The sequence below is a fragment of the Kogia breviceps genome, chromosome 4, assembly GCF_026419965.1.
Source record: "Kogia breviceps isolate mKogBre1 chromosome 4, mKogBre1 haplotype 1, whole genome shotgun sequence".
Lineage (NCBI taxonomy): Eukaryota > Metazoa > Chordata > Mammalia > Artiodactyla > Physeteridae > Kogia > Kogia breviceps.
Genome location: NC_081313.1, coordinates 41,832,829 through 41,853,745, shown reverse-complemented (window position 1 = coordinate 41,853,745; position 20,917 = coordinate 41,832,829). Strand labels below are relative to the sequence as shown.

The following is a 20,917-nucleotide window of genomic DNA, read 5'->3' as shown; positions in this document are numbered from 1 at the left end:
ATTTGTGGCAGATGAAAAAATGAATGCCCAGAGAGATGAAGTGACTTGGTCAAGGTTGCAGAGCTCACGGAGGAGTTGGGATCAGAGCCCATATTTTGCCAGTTTCCAGAGTTCAGTGCCCTTTCCTCCACACTGCATCTAGAGTGGGTAGGACCTGGATTTGTTTCTTTGCTCTTAGTCTGAACTGCCTATAATTGATACACTAATTATCTGGAGCAACATTCGGCTGCAATGTGGAATTTTCAGTTCTTCCAGTACAAGGGGAAAGGGGCTAGTAAAAGTGTGTGTTGGTGGGGAGGGGAGTGTGTGACTTTAAAATAGTTAGCATATGCATCTCGGGGAGATCAGCTCGGTGTTTTGTGATCACCTAGAGGGGTGGGAAAGGGAGGATGGGAGGGAGATGCAAGAGGGAGGGGATATGGGGATATATGTATACATACAGCTGATTCACTTTGTTATACAGCAGAAACTGACACAACATTGTAAAGCAATTATACTCCAATAAAGATGTTAAAAAAAATAAAATAGTTAGCATAATTGGCTGAAGGAAACTCCTTAGGGGGAGTTGTGACTCATGCTTGGTAGTGAAGAAAGCTGCATATCAGAGCATGAGTTTGTACTTGCCAGAGCCCAAGGACGGAGTTTATAGGACAAGTGGGCTCTGGAGTCAGATAATCTGAGACTGAATCCATGCTCTACAGCTTTCTAGCTGTGTGACCTTATACAAGTTATCAACCTCTGTATCGAATCTATAAAATGAGCATAATTATAGCAACATCATGGTGTCATTGTGAAAACTTAATGAGTCAGTACAAGTAAAACTCTTAGACCAAAGCCTGGGGCCGTTCAGTCAGTGCTGGCCATGACCTAAGACTGGATGCAAGTAGCAGTCATTGGGCATAAGCAACAGGACCTACATAGGAGATCATTAGGTATCATGGTAATTGCAAATCGGGCCTGCTTGCTGAAACTACTTGTTAGGATATTAAAAGTCTCCTTCAATGTAGAGCTGATACAGTGCCTGAAAGTCTCAGCCCTGGTGAATGAAGTTAAAGACTATGTTACAATCAATTGTTATCTAGAAGTAGTAAGTGTAATCACATAACTCATTAACACTTCATCATCAATTCACTCATCATCTGAGAGAGCTAGTCAGTTAGCCAAGCATTTATGGTAGGAAGCACAGTCAAGAACAGTATTGAGGGCTTCCCTGGTGGAGCAGTGGTTGAGAGTCCGCCTGCCAATGCAGGGGACACGGGTTCGTGCTCTGGTCCGGGAGGAACCCACATGCCGCGGAGCGGCTGGGCCCGTGAGCCATGGCCGCTGAGCCTGCGCGTCCGGAGCCTGTGCCCCGCAACAGGAGAGGCCGCAGCAGTGAGAGGCCTGCGTACCACAAAACAAAGACAAAAACAAAAACAAAAACCAGTATTGAGGGGGTCTGATGAGTACCTCCAAAGAAGTTATAGCAGACACTGTTGGTGCCCATATCCCCCTAGCTTTCACCTCTGTACACTGAAGACTGCTTGCTCAGAAACCTTGAACTCCGTCTCAGGGTGCTTTATTTTCTAGCTGTGGGAGTACGTTCAGCCCGTGAGCAGGGCAAGCTGAAAGTGCAGGAATGTTAATGATCCTGGAGTGACTCTCTATCAATGATGGTCGGGGAGTTGGTGGCTAATATCCCAGCTTCCTATCCCCTTAGGTGGAATAACTCTGAGGTGTGTTCTATACTGTCTCCCAGTTTACCTATGGGATTGAGTTCCATTGCCCATAGTGGTAACAAGCATGAAAAGTACCATTTACTGGCTTTTCATTCTCTCCCTTCTTACTCCTCTGCTCTCCTATTGGTTTCTTGGTGTGCCTCATAACTAGGCTACCTGCACACTAAAATTCTGGTATCAGTTTCAATGTGTATATGTGGAGGTCTCCCCATACCACCAAGCTCTGGTACCAGCTGGGGTGTGCTACAATTTAACTCAATTCTGATAGTATCTACCTATCAGAGATAGCATCAGGTTCCACAGTTTAAGGGCTCAGTCCTGTAAGACTGCCCTCGCTTCAGATGCCCATTGAAAGTCTAGGTTGTTACCTGTGTTTTTGACCTACTGGCTATAAATCAGAGTTTCCCATGACCCCCTTGATTAATTTGTGGGAGTGGCTCATAGAACTCAGGAAACCCTTTTACTCACTAAACTCTGGATTTATTACGAAGGATACTAAAGGATACAAATCAACAGTCAGATGAAGAGATACATAGGGCGAGGTCATGAACAAAGAAGCTTCTGTCCCCATGGAGTTTGGGCCTGGAATGCTGGCATGTGGAAGGGCTCTGGTTCACCAACCTGGAAGATCTCTGAACCCTCTCCTTTTGGGTTTTTATGGAGGCTTCATTACACAGGCATGATTGATTAAATCATTGGCCATAGGTGATTGATTCAACCTCTAGCCCCTCTTCCCTCCCCAGAAATCAGGGAGCAGAACTGAAAGTTCCAACCCTCTATTAATGGTTGGTTCCCCTGGCAACCAGACCCCAAACCTTTGGTACTTTCCAAAAATCGTCTCATTAACAGAAACTCAATTGTGGTGGAAAGGGGCTTGTTATGAATAACAAGACATCCATTTCAGCTTTATGGCTCTGAAGCAATTTCAGAAACTGAAGACAGGAAACCAAATATTATTAAAAAATAGGATGCTCCCATTGCTCTTATCACTCAGGAAATTCCAAGGCGTTGGGGAGCTGTGTGCCAGGAACCGTGGACAAAGACCAAACATATATGAGAAATATATTTTGGTCGTCTGAGTGACCAAATATATATTTCTTATAAACCACAATATCTCACATTGAAATCTATATTACAGGATCTGCTTTGGCGGAAGCCCAAACCAAGATAGCAGCCTTCAAGTATTTGGTTGGGGTCCCCCATGCCTCTTGTTCTTTCTGCCTCTCTCTATTCCCCACATCTCCAGCTGCAATTCTTACCCCCAAATTTAAGGGCTATTTTTCTGATGTACCTACTAATATTTCTATGGCAATCTCCTTGGGGTAAGTAAGGAATAGGTATTCAGAATTAATAGTATCACAACACCCTCCTGATATAAGTGAGCCACATAAAATGACACTTGGGAAGGGGAAAAATGTCAGAAAACCACTTCTCTGTAGAGCTCAGGACTTCAACCTTCTTCAACAACCAATTCCTAAATGAAATCAGGATATTCAGGTTTGGGCTGGAGGCAAGTTATCTGACCTCTCTTGCATCAATACCACCATCAATAAGATTTGCAGGTTGTATCCATTCTCAGACTTACGGACCCAGATGGTATTATAATGATTACATCAAGATCATCAGGCTCCTTGGAAAGTATAGTTTATACAGAATTGGAAAATATTAACATTTTTAAATCTTTTAAGTATATGATGAACTGAAGAGAACATGCATCTTATGAAAATTAATGAAATAATTTACCACTTACAGTTCAATATTGCTAAAAGCTAAGTGGTATTTAGACAATGATGACAAGGCCAAAACAAGTAACTTTGAAAGTAATCTCTTTCAGACTAGGAATACTAATTATTTTTATAACCTTTTTTCCCTTCTTACAAAGTAAGGACAGTGCTTACCAAGTCTTATATAAAGAATAGCTCAGTGAAATTTCAAATTAATAATAATATTCAATGTTTATATAGTATTTTTTTTTTAACCATAGTGCTCCAAGAATCATCAAATAATCATGGAACTTTCTAAGTCACCTACTTTACTCCCAGTACCATTTTACCCCTTGCCTTTATAAAGAATTTTTAAAAATGACTTCAAGCATATGGTAATTATATTCTTAAATGGTTCCAGAAGTAGAGATTTATTAATTCATCATTCATTTTTTCAATCAATCATCCATCAATATAATAAATTCTTCCATTTATCCATCCATTCATCCACCCACTCATCCATCTATTTACAACTTTTTATTAAGCAACCACCGTATGTGAGGTCCTATGGTAAGTTCTGGCTATATAGTGGTGATCAAAACAGATCCGGGTCCCAGCTCTTATGGAGCTAGTGGTATAGCAAATTCTACAGCACAAATTCTAATAAGATTTCTGTGATTATACTGTTTCTATCTAAAATAATTTGTGAAGTATGCTTTTCTTAATTAAGAGTCAGACAGTTAATTTGAGGTATAATACGTTCAACTACACAGATGTAAAGGTAAGAACACTTGGAAAGAGAATGGAGACCTCGTCTAAATACAGCTGAGTTCAACAAACCCAGACCTGTATTCTGTGCAGGTTAATGTGGTTAGATCACACTATGAGGTGATGCTTTGCCTTGGCAAAGCAAGGCAGTGACCCATGGAAACCAATATATTAACCCACTTCTGTTTTAATGTTGTTTTGTTGAGTTTGTTTTTGTTTGTTGGTTGTTTTTTTTTTAACGATTAAGAGAACAGAGGTTGCAGGCAAGGCTAAAGTTTGTGATGGTTCTATCCTAGAATTCCCATGTCAAGTTGGGGTTCACAAATTTTCTTCTGTTCCCTGCTCATGGAAGCTTCTAAAAGGGCAGATAAATAATCATTCCTGACTGACAGGGCTAGCTGAATCATCTCTTGCTGAAATGGAACGTTTCTTCCAGAGATGTATTGGCCCACACTGCTTAGTCTTAGATGTCTCTATGGTTAGGTTAGGTCCTGAGAGAGCTGAGTTCTCAAAAGAGCAACTGAGTTCACCTTTATTTTCATTGACATGATTTTACTACAGAAATTGCTGTAGCGTTTGTTCTTTTTATCTGGTCAGAGGTGGGTAGTACAGATCTGGTGATCTACCTTGGGAAATTGTTGACAAACTACTAGTGAATCAGGCCTCATCTGTACAGGACAAGAGTGTTAGAGCAAATTGTCCTGCAAGGATTCTGAATGACCCGCACTTGACTTAGCTTTCTGTTCCCATGTTCCTGTTTCCATTAGAACAATTTTTGTCTTATAGTTGTTTTTTACCTGTCTCCATTATGACTATTCTATGCATGTCACCTTTATAAGAATTTTTGGAGCATAGTATATTTGTTTATTTGCAAGTTCATGTTTGCTCGCTAGTCCATGGGTTCCTATAGGGCAGGAATTGTCTTTTCTTCTTGGTATTTCCAGAGACCAGTACAGTGCTCAGTAAATAGAGGTACTTGATAAGTGCTTGTTATATGAATGAATGAATGAATGAATGAGGGAATCTCTCTGGATGCTCAATAGTGAGGACTCAGAAGTCTATCTGGATTGGTTGTTAATGTGGTCACTCTGCACTGTTGGCTGGTCTGACCACATGTGGGTCTGCTTTGGTTTTCTACAACATTGCTAATATTCAGGGTATTACTATATCCAACGTTCTTCCAATGGAATTGCTTTTGTAGTTTGGATGGAAAAGCTGCTATATTATTTCAAATGATTGTGAAATAATAAAACAAATAATAACCTCAAATGCCAGGGAACATTATTTTCATGGAACTTTACAAAAAACAGTTCTACAAGGTCTACTTACAAAATATAGACAAAAGGAGAAAATAGTGTTACAGGCTACTGAGTACCATGTATTATTTTTATAATAGGAACAAGAATGTTTGCCATGCAGCAGTACGTGGTTAAGATAAAAATATCTTTTCAAGTTAAGTGAGGGCATTTTCTCCATGTTAAGCCATAGAATGAAACAATGAGAAGCAAGTGATTTATTGATTATAACATTTAAAAGTTACTTTTCTGAATCAATTCTTATTTAAATAGGGCCTGGTAGAAAGCTAAAACCATTTGGGATTTTGGAGGATCTGGGCATAAGGACATAAATACATATGCTTGCCATTGTTTGGAGCATATACGAGGGACAGAAATTTTAGATTTCTGATTTTATCTATTAGGATTGGGCAGGGATGTATATAACAGAAAGTTCCAAATAATAATGGATTAAACATATAAATGTTTGTTTTCTTTCATATAAAAGAAGTTCTCAAGTAAGAGTACAGGATTAATATAGAGATTCCCCTCTTTCTCTAGCTGCTTTAGGTGAAAGGTTGGGTTGTTTATTTGAGATTTTTCTTGCTTCCTGCGGTAAGCTTCTATCACTATAAACTTCCCACTTAGAACGCTTTTGTGGTGTCCCGTGGGTTTTGGATGGAAAAGCTTCTGCACAGCAAAGGAAATCATAAACAAAATGAAAAAACCACCTACAGAATGGGAGAAAATATATGCTACAGACAAGGGATTAATTTCCAAAATATACAAACAGCTCATACAGCTTTATATAAACAAAAAACACAACCCAATCAAAAAATGGGCAGAAGACCTAAACAGACCTTTCTCCAAAGAAGATATAAAGATGGCCAACAGGCACATGTTGCTCCTAATCAGTAATTATTAGAGAAATGCAAATCAAAACTGCAATGCGGTATTACCTCACACCAGTCAGAATGGCCATCATTAAAAAGTCTACAGTTAATAAATGCTAGAGAGGGTGTGGAGAAAAAGGAAGCCCCCTACACTATTGGTGGGATTGTAAATTGGTGCAGCCACTATGAAGAACAGTATGGAGGTTCCTCAAAAAACTAAACTTACCATATGATTGAGCAATTCTACTCCTGGGCATATATCCAGAAAAGACAAAAACTCTAATTTGAAAATATACAGGCACCCCAATGTTCATAGCAGCACTATTTACAATAGCCAAGACATGGAAGCAACCTAAATGTCCATCAACAGATGAATGAATAAAGAAGATCTGGTATATATATACAATGGAATATTACTCAGACATAAAAAAGAACGAACTAATGCCATTTGCAGCAACATGGATGGATCTAAAAATTATCATATTAAGTGAAGTAAGTCAGACAAAGACAAATATCATATGATATCACTTATATTTGGAATCTAAAAATATGATACAAATGAACTTTTTTACAAGCCAGAAATAGACTCACAGACACAGAAAACAAACTTATGGTAATCAAAGGGGAAAGGGAGGGAGGGATAAATTAGGAGTTTGGGATTAACAGATACATACTGTGATATATAAAATAGATAAACAATAAGGACCTACTGTATAGCACAAGGAACTATATTCAGTGTCTTGTAATAACCTATAATGGAAAAGAATCTGGAAAAAAAATCTCTATATATGTGTGTGTGTGAGCGTGTGCACGTATGTATGTACAACTCAATCCCTTTGCTGTACACCTGAAACTAACACAAATTGTAAACCAACTATACTTCAATTTTTAAAAATTTAAATAAAAAAAAATAAAAGAACTTCCTGGAAGCTCTCAGCCAATGATTTTCACTTACATCTCCTTGACCATTACTAGCAGTGAGAGAGGCTGGAAAAGACCATCTTTTAGCTGTGTACATTTGTGACTCCAAGTAAAATGTGAGTTTTGTTAGCAGGGAAGACGGAGATGGCTGTTGAATAGCAAACCAGCAGGCCCTGCTATGAAGGAAACAGATAAAACACAGCTAAAAAAACCCATAATACTTCTTGGAGTTATTGGATGATCAGAGTACCAGTGGGAATATACATGTATAAATACTCCAGATATGAGCACATTTTATGCCTGTGACCAGAGCAGGGATGGCAGAGTACTCTTTAGGGGAAAGGCAGGGTGTTGATGTGTTGAAAAGTCTCATGTGGTAATTAAAATTCATTATGTTGGTGAATTTATCAAGGTTCAGAGTTGACCTTCATCACTGTAGAGTTTGAAACTTGATTTTTTTTTTAGCACACTAGAGTAGATTTGAATCTTAAAGAGAAATTCAAATTACCCCAACTTAAAGGTAAAGAAGAAAAATCATAGATGTAGAGAAGCAAAACGTTTATTATTTTGCGATGAGAAATAACCGCCAGGGGGAGCAAAATGCTCTCCGGAGTTTGCTTGGTGAGCATGGAATTAGAAAAAGGCCAGATAAATCATCTGAATATCTAAGGGAATCAGGCTAAAGGCAGGATGGGCTTGCTGTGGGACCAGAAGGCAGGTTTGAGGGCTCACTTCCCCTCTTTTCCCTGCTCTTGTTGGACCTCTGCCTGTGTTGTCTCCTCTTCCCTGTATCCACGGATGTCCTCCTCCCCTTCTGACTGGGACACTCTAGAGAGTTGTTCCGTTTCAAGCAGATTACAGCCTATCTTGTAAGCTTGGGAACTTCACTGTCTCTACCCCAATATGTTTGGAGTTTAAATTTTAACTCTCAGAGGGCAGTTTAATTCTACTTACTTCTAAGTTCTCAGGAGATGCCTCAGTATAAGCCCCATAGGCTGCCTCTAATAAGCTGTTATATAGACATTTATGGTTACAGCCAGAAAATGAACATGACCCTTTCATGGTAGAGGATAAAAGGTGAAGAGGAGGGTTTGTAAATCTGGAGTTGACTGATATGACTTAGCAAAATGACTGAAGAAGTTAACATTTGTAAACAGGAAGTCAGTGTGTGAAAGCCTGAAACCAGGGTTGAATCATCCAAGACTCAAGGAACCCAACTGTTCAGCCAGCATGACTTGGTACTCAAAGAACTCTTAAGACAACATATGGGCAGCTTTCATGTGTGTCTCAGTAATCTTGTGGTGTCTCAGTAATCTTGTGGAAGTGTAAGCTTTTTGAGAGATCTGAGTACATTGTCCTTGGACAGTCCGCTTTCTCCCTCATCACGTGTGTGTCCTTTCCCAAACTGAGTGCTTAGTCAAAGAGGAAGAGGGGCCCTGATTGATTGAGAGCAGTTCTTCTTTAGTGAGATACTTTCTGAAACAATCAAGCTCTGAAGCACTGTTGTTCTAATCATTTCAGGGTGAGCTGGGATTTATTTTGTGTAAAAACTATGAGAGAGACTAACTCTGCTACCTAGTTCTAGGCTGATTTAGTTGCTCACCTGAATTAATATTGATCTATTTCAGGCATTATATTTGGACCTAATTGTTTTCAATGCTGTCACTTTTTATTAAAACTGGATGGACGTAAAACATGAAGCCTTTTTCTGTGTCTGTGAGGAAGGAAAATATGCTCTGTCTACAGTCATGAAGAAGGGAGGAGGTGGGATAATTCAGAATGACAACAGTTCCCCTAAAACCTTGGAGCAGTTAAAAAAATTTTAAATTGAAGTATAGGAGCAGTTTTAAAATCTGGATATTTGCCTCATTTTTGACTCTCAACTTGTCTTTGAGGCCACAGATGGAATCAAATAAACTCTCAAAGACAGAACTCTCCAAACTAAAATGCTATATTATTTTAGGCTATTTTGGAAAGATTTTGGTATGTTTAATAAAATAGTACTTCCCTGAAAGAATCAGGGATACTTTTCAATTGCAGTCTCCATCATCAGCTGCTTTTCAAAATAAACTGTTTATCTTCCAGTTTCAGAGTCACCAGACCTTCCATAGCTGTTGACAGAAGCTTCCTCTTTGGCAATCTGATCTGGTTGGACTATTGGATGTGAACAGCATGGAGTCTAAAATCAAAACACAACTCTCAGGTTTTAGAGACAAATTTTCAGGATACTCACCAACTGCAATCTGAAGAAATCTCAACAGTCCTTTTGTTACATTAAAGAGACTTGCAACAATATGTTCCATGGATTTGAAATTTAGATGAAATAATTATTTTTTTAATGGTGAGTCCAGAGTTTCTACAATTCCTCCCACCCCTTTTTTTCTTATGAAGTATAGTCTTGGATTTCTCAGTCATAATCAGTATATTTTTAATGAATCAAAATGATACAAAATGGGGCTTGCCTGGTGGCGCAGTGGTTAAGAATCTGCCTGCCAATGCAGGGGACACGGGTTCGAGCCCTGGTCTGGGAAGATCCCACATGCCACGGAGCAACTAAGCCCGTGAGCCACAACTACTGAGCCTGCGCGTCTGGAGCCTGTGCTCCACAAAGGGAGAGGCCGTGACAGTGAGAGGCCCGCGCACCGCGATGAAGAGTGGCCCCCGCTCGCCGCAACTGGAGAAAGCCCTGGCACAGAAACGAAGACCCAACACAGCCAAAAGTAAATAAATAAAAAAAAAAAAAAAAAAAAAAAAAAAAAAAAGATACAAAATGGAATATTTAAAGAAACTTTTAAATTACTTTATTCTCAAAGCAGTTCTATACTTTTAATTAGGTTGCTTTATTTTTTTTAACATCTTTATTTGAGTATAACTGATTTACAATAGTGTGTTAGTTTCTCCTTTACAACAAAGTGAATCAGTTATACATATACATATGTTCCCATATCTCTTCCCTCTTGTGTCACCCTCCCTCCCACCCTCCCTATCCCACCCCTCTAGGTGGTCACAAAGCACAGAGGTGAACTCCCTGTGCTATACGGCTGCTTCCCACTAACTATAAGAAAACTATAGGTTGCTTTTTAATGCAGTGCTTCCATTCGGCTAAGTATTCATAGTAGAATAGTGCTGGTTAATGGTTTCTAAAAGCCATGACAACAAACAAACAAACAAACATAAAAGAATCCTTTTCTATATGAATGTAAAAAAACTCAATGGTGGTACTTGGAAATAAGTGCTATTTTTCTCCTGAAACCCAAATTAAATATAAAGGCTGAGATGAACATTTTGGTTTCTGACCATTGAAACAGAAGCCTGAAATGATGCTCCCATCCTCTGCCACTACCCACTCAAATTAGAAAGAGTTACCAATCTAATCACTGAACCACCACAGTCAAGGACAGCTGAGATCCTCAAGTGCCCCTACTGAATTGCACTTTGGTCTTCTGTTGTCAGTTCACATTGAAGGGTTTATAAAAAACAATGCCAAGAACTTACTGTTCTTTTTGTAATATGTTATTAAGGATGTTCATTATCAGTGGCTATTGGATTTGAGTGTTTATCAGAATCAACTGTATTGCTTTTAAACAATGCAGGCTTCCAGGCCCACCTCAAGCCTATTCAATCTGAATTTCTAGGCAAGGACTCAGAACAATCTATATTCCAAACAGTCTTCTCAGGTGATCCTGATGCCTTTGGTAGGGACATAGGAACCATGGCACAGCGTCCTTCTTAAGAGGATCATGAAAGAAAGTTCTGTTTAGTTTTAGTTCTAGCACCAGTGGCCCTACTTCTGGGAAAATAGTTTATTTTTATTTCCTGGATACTGTAATTCATGTAACTGATTCTGTTGATCTTTTTGCATTGACTCATATGAAGCATAGAGCCAAATATGGCTCCTTCTAGCAAAAGTGTAGGGAGAAAATTATGGCACTTTGGGTATTAACAACATTCCTTTCTTCATCTAATCTTTCTTACTCTCATTTCCTCCTTGCCTCAATTTCTTCACCAAATTATTATTTATTTTAATTAATTAGTTAATTAATTAAATGTATTTATTCATTTATTTGCCCTTTGACCCTCTTCACCCATTTTTCTCACTCCTCATCCCCCACCTCTGGCAACCACCAATCTAATCTGTTCTCTGTATCTAAGAGCTTTTTTTTTTTTTTAAAGACTCCACATATAAGAGAGGTCATTTGGTATTTGTCTTTCTCTGCCTGACTTATTTCACTTAGCATAACGCCCTTGAGGTCCATCTATGTATTTTGCAAATGGCAAGATTTCATTCTTTTTTATGGTTGAATAATATTCCAGTGTATGTGTGTGTGTGTGTGTGTGTGTGTGTGTGTGTGTGTGTGTGTGAACACCAGTTTCTTTATTCATCATCCATCAATAGACACTTAAGTTGTTTCCATATCTTGGCTATTGTAAATAGTTCTGCATGAACATGGGGGTGCATATATCTTTTGGAATTAGTGTTTTCATTTTCTTCAGACAAATATCCAGAAGTGAAATTGCTGGATCACATTGTATTTCTATTAATTTTTTTGAGGAAAAATTGTTTTTAATTTCATATTTTGTTTTATTGCAGGTATTTTTGTATGTTGCTTTAAATCCTGTTTGGAACAAAATGTGACATAAAAAATAATAAGTACTATCTAAATATTTGTGTAAACCTTGATGATTTTTTCTTAACTTGAGTTGGGGTGTTTGAATTTAGTGTTTTTTATTTTAAAAATACAGCTTAGGGTGATCCAGCAGAAATCACAACATAAACCTGGTTAAAGGTGATGCCATTACTGTCTTGTTTAATCACCTTTTTGCCCTTTGGGGGGAGTGTGCATGGAGTTGGAGGATATATCATTCCCTGTATCTTATTTCCATATAAGACAAGCAGATAGTCTTCTAAATTTTATTCAGAATAAGATCAGCAGAGTAGAAATACATCAGTGGTACATGTGAAAAAGAACTTGATTCCTTAACAAAATCAGTCCTAATGGGTCAGGAGTGGACCCTAACTGTGCTCCACTTTAGCTACATTCAACTACCTCTGAAGATAAGTTGGCCTGTGGAACATATTATGAAACAAAAATGAAAACAAGCAACTGGTAGAGCCAAGAAAATCATGAGATGGGTCTTAGTTTGTGTGAGATGGGGCCAAGTTGCTTTTGATCCAAGCCTGGTATTTCCAGGTTAAGAGGATGAAGATTCCAGGTTTCTTGGCATCACCACATTTACCACCTCCGGAGACTAGGGCATGGAAGGCACCTTTGCAGATCAAAGGGCCCCCTGAGTCACCCTGGAAAGAAGAAAACGGGCAGATACTTGGTAAGAAGCTGTTGAACTTTTTCAACCATCAGTTGTTAGTTACTCAAAGGATTATTATCTGGGTCCTTGGTTTCTTTGTGTCCTGCAGAGTGCCCGATACAGCCCCTGATGCAGTATAGATTCTCTGTGTCTCTGTCTCCATCCAGGACCATGATTCTGTCCATCTGTCTGTCTGCCTCTCTTTGTCCATGTCCCTGTCTCTGTCTAAGACTATGTAAATTTACATCTTTTGGTAATCAGTGACTGCTGAACTTTATTCATGAAGAAATGGGTAGACATAAAGTTTAAAATAACCCACTGAAATAGAAGAAATTTTCAAAATTATGAATTCCATTTTGGTGCTCATGGACTTGAAATCAAGTTACTATTGAGACTGGTAGAAAAGAGCAATGTATTAAAGTAAATGTCTTGGTGGCAGGTACTCTATCTTCTCTATTATTTTTTTCTATCATCATATGATTGAACGTGGGGATCTGCACATACCCAACACTTGGTAAATACTTGCTCAATGAATTGATTCTTGAGGACTCACTCTGACAACAAAACAATAAACAAAAATTCTGTCAAGGAAAGTGACAAGGTGATAGAGGGGGAAGCCTGGCCTTTCAGATAAGGAGCTAGCTCTCAAATCTAAAGAGCGGTCTTTGCCTCTGCTGCCAATCATATCAAAAACTGCCGTACTTTGTGCTTGGCTGGCTGTGAAAATCGAGGCTGAGGGGGATGGTGATCTTGGGGCACCACAGTTACACATGATCTTTGTCATCATCATCCCCTCCCCTTGATAATGCTTAATATAGTATAATGTGAATATTATATTGTATTTAAAAAATAATTAGTAATCCATCTGTGCTAGGTAGCCTTCATCACCTGTAAACATGATCACCTATTTTTTTTTTTTTTTTACTACCTCAGGAAACAGAAGATTTTGAAAAGCATGACTGTTGTCCCTTTTAGTCAGTTAGCAGTTAGTCAACATTATTTAAGAAACACATAATATACATTTGAGCTTTTTGCATTTGAGTTTTAGAAGACCTGTCTATTAGTTTAAAGGTGGTGATGGTGGGGGGTTGAGAAGTTATCTTCTAATCACCACTAGTGACCTCAGAGTTGGTAGGCTTTCTAAGGTCGGTAATACCCCTCAGAGGAAGTCTGTAAAAGTTATCAGATATAGTTAACTATCCTGATTAACAAACACTTAATGAGTGTTTACTACGTGCTGCGCAAGTACTTATGACTCATTTGCATTGGTAGATGAGAAAGCATAGAGAACACTGTGCAGGATCGGAGGGCACCTTTTTGGAGTTGTGATGTGATATTCTCCACGCCTCTCCTCCTCGGTGCGGGTGTGCAGGTGGGGCCTGACTGTAGCTCAGCAGCCTGAAATGTCCGTTTGAGTGAGGAGTTCTTACCTGGCAGGAATCCTTCTGGCCTCTGGCGTCTCCTGCACATACCATGTTTTTAGTTATAATAGGGTTGTGGTTGTAATAACTTCGGCTGTTGCAAACTTTTCGACTTATGACAGTAACAGTGACTTCTTGCAGGGTATCAGAGGGCCTTAAACATTGTGGGTCAGTGGCTCCCCAGCCAATAACCTGGCATTTTGTTCCAGCTGTAATATCATTTTTGGCTCTTGGGTGGAGCAGTTGGACATGTTTGTTGAGTTTTGCGGCCGTGTGAAGCTGACAGATTGAAAAGAGAATAAATTATCATTTGTCCCCAGTAGTATTATTAGCCTGAGTGATGTATGTGTGGTCCCTCTGTGCTAGGAGGGCGTCCCTCTTCTTGAATCTACTTTGGTGGTAGCCCACAGCTGAATTTGTGGTTGTTGCTTTTCTGAACATGCTCTTCATTCCCCTTAGAGCTCAGTGATCCTTGGGGACAGAGCTTACACAGAGCAGGAATTTTGCCCAGTCTCAAGCAAACTGGCCTTTGCTCCGCATTGGATGGTTTGCTGTGGAATAACATCCATAGGTCATGACTTTGAGGGTTGGGCTATTTCCTGCTAGATAGGACCCTTGAGTATGGTCTAGACTAAGTTTGGACTAGACTAAGTATGGTCTAGACTAAGTTGTAACTCACTTCTATACCCCTGAAGTCACTTGCTTGGCTCTGTTTTATAAGTGACTTGTATTTTTCACTAGCTAATGAGAAAAGCATTGGGGAAAAAAGCTTGCAGGGTGGATCTTTGGGCCTGTTGGGATGTTCTCCTCCCGTGTATGCCAGCATCAGAGCTGTTTTAACTTGTATAAACACAGCCCAGGTGCATCTGTGATAACTTCTTGTTTCTCTCAAGGCAGTGAATGGAGTAAAATGGGCCTTTATAAAATATGTCACAATCACCTCGAGCATGGGGAGAGTGCCAACAACATCCTTTTGTGTAGATGATTTAACAACTGAACTGTGTTGTATAAGAATGTTGGAGAAACTGAAGGAATGCAATGCTACATACCTCAACCAGCATAATATCATTTGATTTAGGATCTGATGTAAATCTTGGGAATCGTATGAATCTTTTAATCTCAAATGTTTGTTTGGAGCCCTCATTCTTTGAGAGAGAGTGTGCTCCTAAAACCACTTTGGAAGACTGGCCTTTGGCAAACCTAAAAAAAGCAAAGAGAATAGACACCACAGAATGATTCTCAAATCTTCCAGTGAGGAGTAGAAATGGTAGAGGAGGCCATATACCTACAGGAATAAGGACCAGCTCCAAGATAACCTGTGTAGGATTAGGTGGAGTGACAGAGGTGTCAGTGGACCCAATCATGAATGGATGATAACAAGGGCCAAACCCATCCCACTCCAATTCCCCAGCCTTGCAAAAGAATATCAGGACTTGTACCCTACTGTGGGGAAAAAGGAGTGAAATCCTAAGTGACTGAGATCAAGTTTACAATAAAGTTGTGTTAATTTATATAAAAATAAAGGAAATTGGGCTTCCCTGGTGGCGCAGTGGTTGAGAATCCGCCTGCCGATGCAGGAGACACGGGTTCGTGCCCTGGTCCGGGAAGATCCCACATGCCGCGGAGCAACTAAGCCCGTGAGCCATGGCCGCTGAGCCTGTGCGTCCGGAGCCTGTGCTCCGCAACGGGAGAGGCCACAAAATAGTGAGAGGCCCGCATACCGAAAAAAAAAAAAAAAAGGAAATTATATTCTCAAGTTTGTGGGTTGTGATTTATATGCACCGTTGTTAAGTCTTTTTTATTGAGGTAAAATATACATAAACATGAAATTTATAACTTTAACCATTTTAAAATGGTTCTGAGGCATTAAATACATTTACATTGCTGTTCATCCATCACCACCACCATCAATATCCAGAAATTTTTCATCTTCCCAATGTTAAGTGTTTTAATAACTAAAAGGTAAAAAGGCACAACTCTACACTTGCTAATCTGGTACATCTAAACCTCATCTCAGGACAATATGGAGAAGTAAGGTCCATTAGATGGCTTTCAACTATACTCATATGTTCTGTCCCCTCAGTCAGAAAGATGATTTAGACAAGAAGGGAAAACTTTCCTCAAGGTGAAAAATCATTTGAAATTAAGACACTTTAGAGTCAGTAGCCATTGGTAATTCCATTGTGGAGATTTAGAGGATAAAAACTGGTGAGTCAGATGAAGAAACAACAGGTTTTTAGAAAAAAATCTCTAGTCATATACAATTTTAGTACCAGTGTTTCAACAGTTGATCTGATTTACTGTATGTTGAATAAAATTATATTTACATCTAGTTATGAAAATATAAAATTTTTTTGAGATCTTGACAACACCTTGGAGCCATTTGCATACTACAAAAATATCTCATTTTAATGTGTGTTCTCAGGAAACGACTTCAAATCATTTTTTGGAACAAGGAAGGTGATAAAAAGCATTATATTTGTTTACATGTAACTATGTCATTGTCACATGAAAAAGAGTCAGGGCAGATTACAATAAAGCACACATACCCAGTAAACACACATATATACATATGAATAAACATTAATAAAAATTAAGAAGAGCACAGAAACATATGGGAAAAGGAATAAGGGGTTGTTTCAGGTTTGGGGAGCCAGTATATGGCTATGCTGGGGTGGGTTTGCGTACGGCAGGGCTGTGACTGCTGGGAATTACCATTTTTTTGTTTCCACCAAAAGAGTTTATTCTGGTTTATTTTGGGAATTCCAGCTCTATTTGTTGAAAAGTTTGTCTATTGCAAAATCAGGATGGGGATGAAATTTCTCAAAGGATGTAGATTGGATTTCTCAGGATTGATTCAAACCCAAATTCAGCGTACTCACTAAACTCAAAGCTTTGGAGGGGAAGGATGATATAAAATCCCTGGGACTACTGATATAATAGAAAAGATGGATACCTACATAAATAACTAACACAGGAAGGCTGGGAGATACCAATGCAGGACGTGGAAGATGAATTCTGACTAGGGGAAAGGTGCTGAGAAAATGTCTGTTTTTCCTTCATCTTTTACCTATTTCCTTGATTTGTTAATGGCTTTGAAGTGTTTTAGTTATTTTTGTCTCCACTGGGACATATGAATACCAAAAACAACCCAAGCAGACCATGAATGTTTTCTGAACTTTCCATTTCTAGATATGCTTCAACTGTAATCTGTACTACAGAGGTCAGTTTTTTTCTGCCCACAGGATACCTGGAATTACCTGAGTTCTAGGATCCCACCTCCTTACCTAAATCCAGGTATGAATTCCCACCGAGGAGAAGTAACCATACTAGTGTCTCTTTTGCACAGCACAGTGTTTCTCCACAGGTGGTCTTTGGACCACCTGCATCAGAATCATCTGGAGGTGTCTGGCTGCATGGCACCTCTATAAGCCCCATGTCAAGCCTCTTCAAGCCTCTTGTTTCCTCTACTACTCTGCCTTGGCACTGAGCAGTGTTTCTGCTTAGACCCATTCCTCTGGGTGTGTTAGTGAAGGTAGGGTCCCTATTTTTGGAATTCTCTTGCCTAAGAGAGGAGGGAATTACCTGGCTGTCAGAGATGGGCTGTCATGGTTTTATCCCATCAACATGATTGGACCATGATATTTGTTCCTCAGTGATTACCATGGAAGCTACAGATATTAATATAACATTAGATGACATTTATTAAGTTACCGTAGTATGCCAGGTTTTGTGTAAGCATTTTACATATTTTCCCTCATTTAAACCTCACAACAGCCCTGTGAAGGAGGTATTATGATTATCCCCATTTTTCAGATGAGGGAATTGATGATCAGATAAATTGACAAACTTGAGAAAGTCCCACCGATATTAAGCTGAGGCTCTGGGATGCAAATGCAGGGAGGATTAAAGCTTCTTTGGTTTGAACCTGGGGTCTGGATTGGTAGCCATTCTACTCTGGGAGGCTTGAGTGATTTGGGATGGAGTGAGGCCATGTGGAAGGGGCTGAGCTGGAGGGGGGCAGTTCCATCTATTCATTGGCTAGGCAGGTGAGAGGATGGGGGAGTGTTCAGTGGGAGGAGGCATTGGAGGAGACTAAGGAAGACAGTGGACAAGAGTTGGTGAGAGTTTTGCTTTTGATAAATTGAAATGCTGAAAATGTTATACAAGAGGATTTTTTACTGGTTTCCTTTTATAATTGGCATGGCAACTAATACAGGGGCCAAGAGACTAAGTGAGGAACTTAGTGTGGATGGGTAGTGAGAAGGGAACACCCCAGATTTGGCCCCCTTCACCATTTTGCTGAGAGAGGGGCCTGGAGTTAGTAAGCTATTCTCATAGGATACTTGGGAGTCCATTTGTGGGAAGCCACCATTGAACTATTTCATAAATATTTTGGATTTCACAAAGCTTAATGTTTTTCTAAGCACCAATCTGCCTACATTTTTACACCCAAGTGTCCTGTAGAGGAAATCTGATCCACATAGTCTGCAGTTCTTTAAACTACAGCCATTTAAAATAATATTTAGCAATAGTTTTTGTTTTTTTTTTTAAATTCCAAGACCTCTTTTTCCCAATTTTTCAATTTGGGAATCTATTTCTACCGAGTCAAGTTCACTTGACAAAATTTAAAATTCAACTTAATAATACTATTTACCTTTGGATAGCAATTTATTGCTTGTGAAGGACTTCACATACTGTGCATTTAGCTTAGCAAAAACCAAAACCCTAAAAAACCCCTCCCCTCCAATTTATTTCCTTTTTTCTATCCAGCATTGGTTCAGCATTTATAATAAATCAAGCTCGGTGTCTGGGGAGGTTATAATCCATTTGAATGTGTAACCACAAGCATATTTGAAGATGTGCATATTCTGAATTGAATGAACATTTATTGATAGTCACCCTCTGCTTAGCTGGTCCCTAGGGGACAAGTGCCCTAGAAAAGACAGAATTGATGAGGACATAAGGGTGATTTCTGTGACAGCAAGAGCCCTGCTTAAATGAAGTAGCCATGTTAAATCGGAAATTAGTGCCTTGCTATTTAGAAATAAAACAGAAGTTCTCACAGTTTGCAGGCTTCAGAATTTCCAATTTGTGTTCAGTCTCATTAAAATGGGGCAACCAAACAAAATCCCCCAAATATGAGAAGCAAGTCAATTCAGTTGTTCCTTTTAGATATAACTGATGCCTAGAGAGTAAATGATTATGGCTAAGAGGTTCTTAAGTGAAATGCTGTCATATTTGTAAGGAAAGGAGAAGGCCCCATCTTTTCTTAGCTTATTCAGGCAAGAAACACAAGGAAGAAATATACAAAGAAAAACCACCCCTCAAGCCGAAACAAACAAACAAAACAACAAACGCCAAATTAGTTTTCTATTGTTTTTCTTTTTGTGATGGTAGTGGCATCCCAAGAAGGGTTTTGGACATTTTTAGCTGAAGTAAGAGAATCATAGAATGAGAGATTATAGACCGTCTTTAGAAAAGCTTTCATTTTAAGTATCCCAGAAAAAATAACTCTCTCTCTCTCTCTCTTTTTCTTTGTAAATCATCTATACTTTTTTTTTTTCACCTAGTTAGATTGTTGCCCCTTACAGCTGTGATTCCCAAACTGTGGGCCTCAGACCTCTGCGGTGGACATTGAACAGAGGAGTTAAGGTAAGGAGTCTCAAAAATCTATTAGCAAAGCAGACTCCTCATACATATAACAGTAATAAGAGCTGCAACTTATTTGCAGCTTACTATGTGCTAAGCCTGCTAAAATATTTAAATAGATAATATTTAATCCTCAAAACCCCATGAAGCAGTTACATACTACTATTATTATTTCCCATTTGTAAAATGGGGTGCAAACTCAGGTTGTCTGATTTCCCCTAACAAGGTCAGGAATACTGACACTTCAGTTATAACTGTTGCTGTGTTCCCAAGCATTACATGAAGGACTTGAATTTGTCTATTTGCCTAGATGTCCCAGAAAAGGAGAACTTAGGGCAGAATCGCGGATGTGTGAGAGGGTAAATAAACTCTGCCAGTTGGTCAGTTATCACAGAAGCGAAGGGTAGATCAAATTCTCTCCTGGGAGAGGCGAGCTTCTCTTCTAGCCAACTTGAAACACAGTAAGCCTAATACTCACCGAGAGTGGCAGTGAGCTGCTGTTAGCACCCACTGTGGATGTATCAGCACTCCCCCGCAAATGTGATTGCCGCCATACTGCATGGAAGCCATAAATGGCCTGGAATGAGGTGACGCTTCTCTCCCGCCGATAATCTCCATGTTGAAACCTCCAAAAGAAAACCAAAAGATTTAACGCAAAAGATCTAAGCAGATTATTTCATGTAATTCTTCTTTTGACAGTCATTATATAATTTTTCAAAGATTAAAAAAAATCTTTCAGTCACCTAAGAGTTATTATAATTTTACTGATGAACAACTGTATAATACATTACAGTTTAGAGGGAGCGACATGGAAGTCAAAATTATTTTCCTTTATAATGTAACAATACAATCGCTAGAAAATCATTTAATTCTCACATGGGGTAGGTATAGTAGATACTTACACTCTGGAGTCATGTAAGTCCCGGCTATTAGGAAACATAGAAAAAAAGAAGAAAACGTAGTCATTTCAATGCCTTAGATTTAAGAAACTCAGATGAAATATTGTGACTGTATTGGTGAAGGAAGAAGAGTCTGAAGACTGAGTTTCGATTTTGCAAATTTAACTTTCTCACCACAAGTGTTCTAGAGGTAAAGTTTTTCACACCTAAGATTAAAGGTATATATCAGTTTGGGGAGCTTCGGAATTGTGCTTTTAGCACTTTTTAGAGCAAGGTATGTGTGCCATAAAGTACTCATTTCTGTAGTTAACCATTTTCAATATCTGTATAAGTATTCATGTTATAAACGGTGAGAGAATAA

The 20,917-nt window shown here is 39.1% G+C and overlaps 1 protein-coding gene across 1 annotated transcript; it reads right to left on the bottom strand.

Annotated features, from left to right (window-relative positions):
• Positions 1 to 12,177: 12,177 nt before the first annotated feature.
• On the bottom strand, positions 12,178 to 20,691 carry GZMK (granzyme K). Its single transcript, XM_059060993.2, has 5 exons — positions 20,560 to 20,691; positions 20,136 to 20,283; positions 15,055 to 15,205; positions 14,015 to 14,284; positions 12,178 to 12,576 (listed from the first exon to the last, which is right to left on the bottom strand). Exons 1-5 carry the CDS (start codon positions 20,621 to 20,623, stop codon positions 12,415 to 12,417), a joined length of 795 nt encoding a protein of 264 aa, XP_058916976.1. The 5' UTR covers positions 20,624 to 20,691; the 3' UTR covers positions 12,178 to 12,414.
• Positions 20,692 to 20,917: the final 226 nt, after the last annotated feature.

What these genes read in the sequence shown, in the direction of transcription:
- GZMK (XM_059060993.2), bottom strand. Translation starts at nt 20,623, where the DNA reads ATGACTACGTTTTCTTCTTTTTTTCTATGTTTCCTAATAGCCGGGACT. An exon ending in GCAGCTCACTGCCACTCTCG is followed by an intron (nt 15,206 to 20,135) that starts GTGAGTATTAGG and finishes TGCTTTTTTTAG; the next exon opens with GTTTGCCAAAGGCCAGTCTT. An exon ending in GCCAGAAGGATTCCTGCCAG is followed by an intron (nt 12,577 to 14,014) that starts GTAAGAACTCCT and finishes TCTTCTTTCCAG; the next exon opens with GGTGACTCAGGGGGCCCTTT.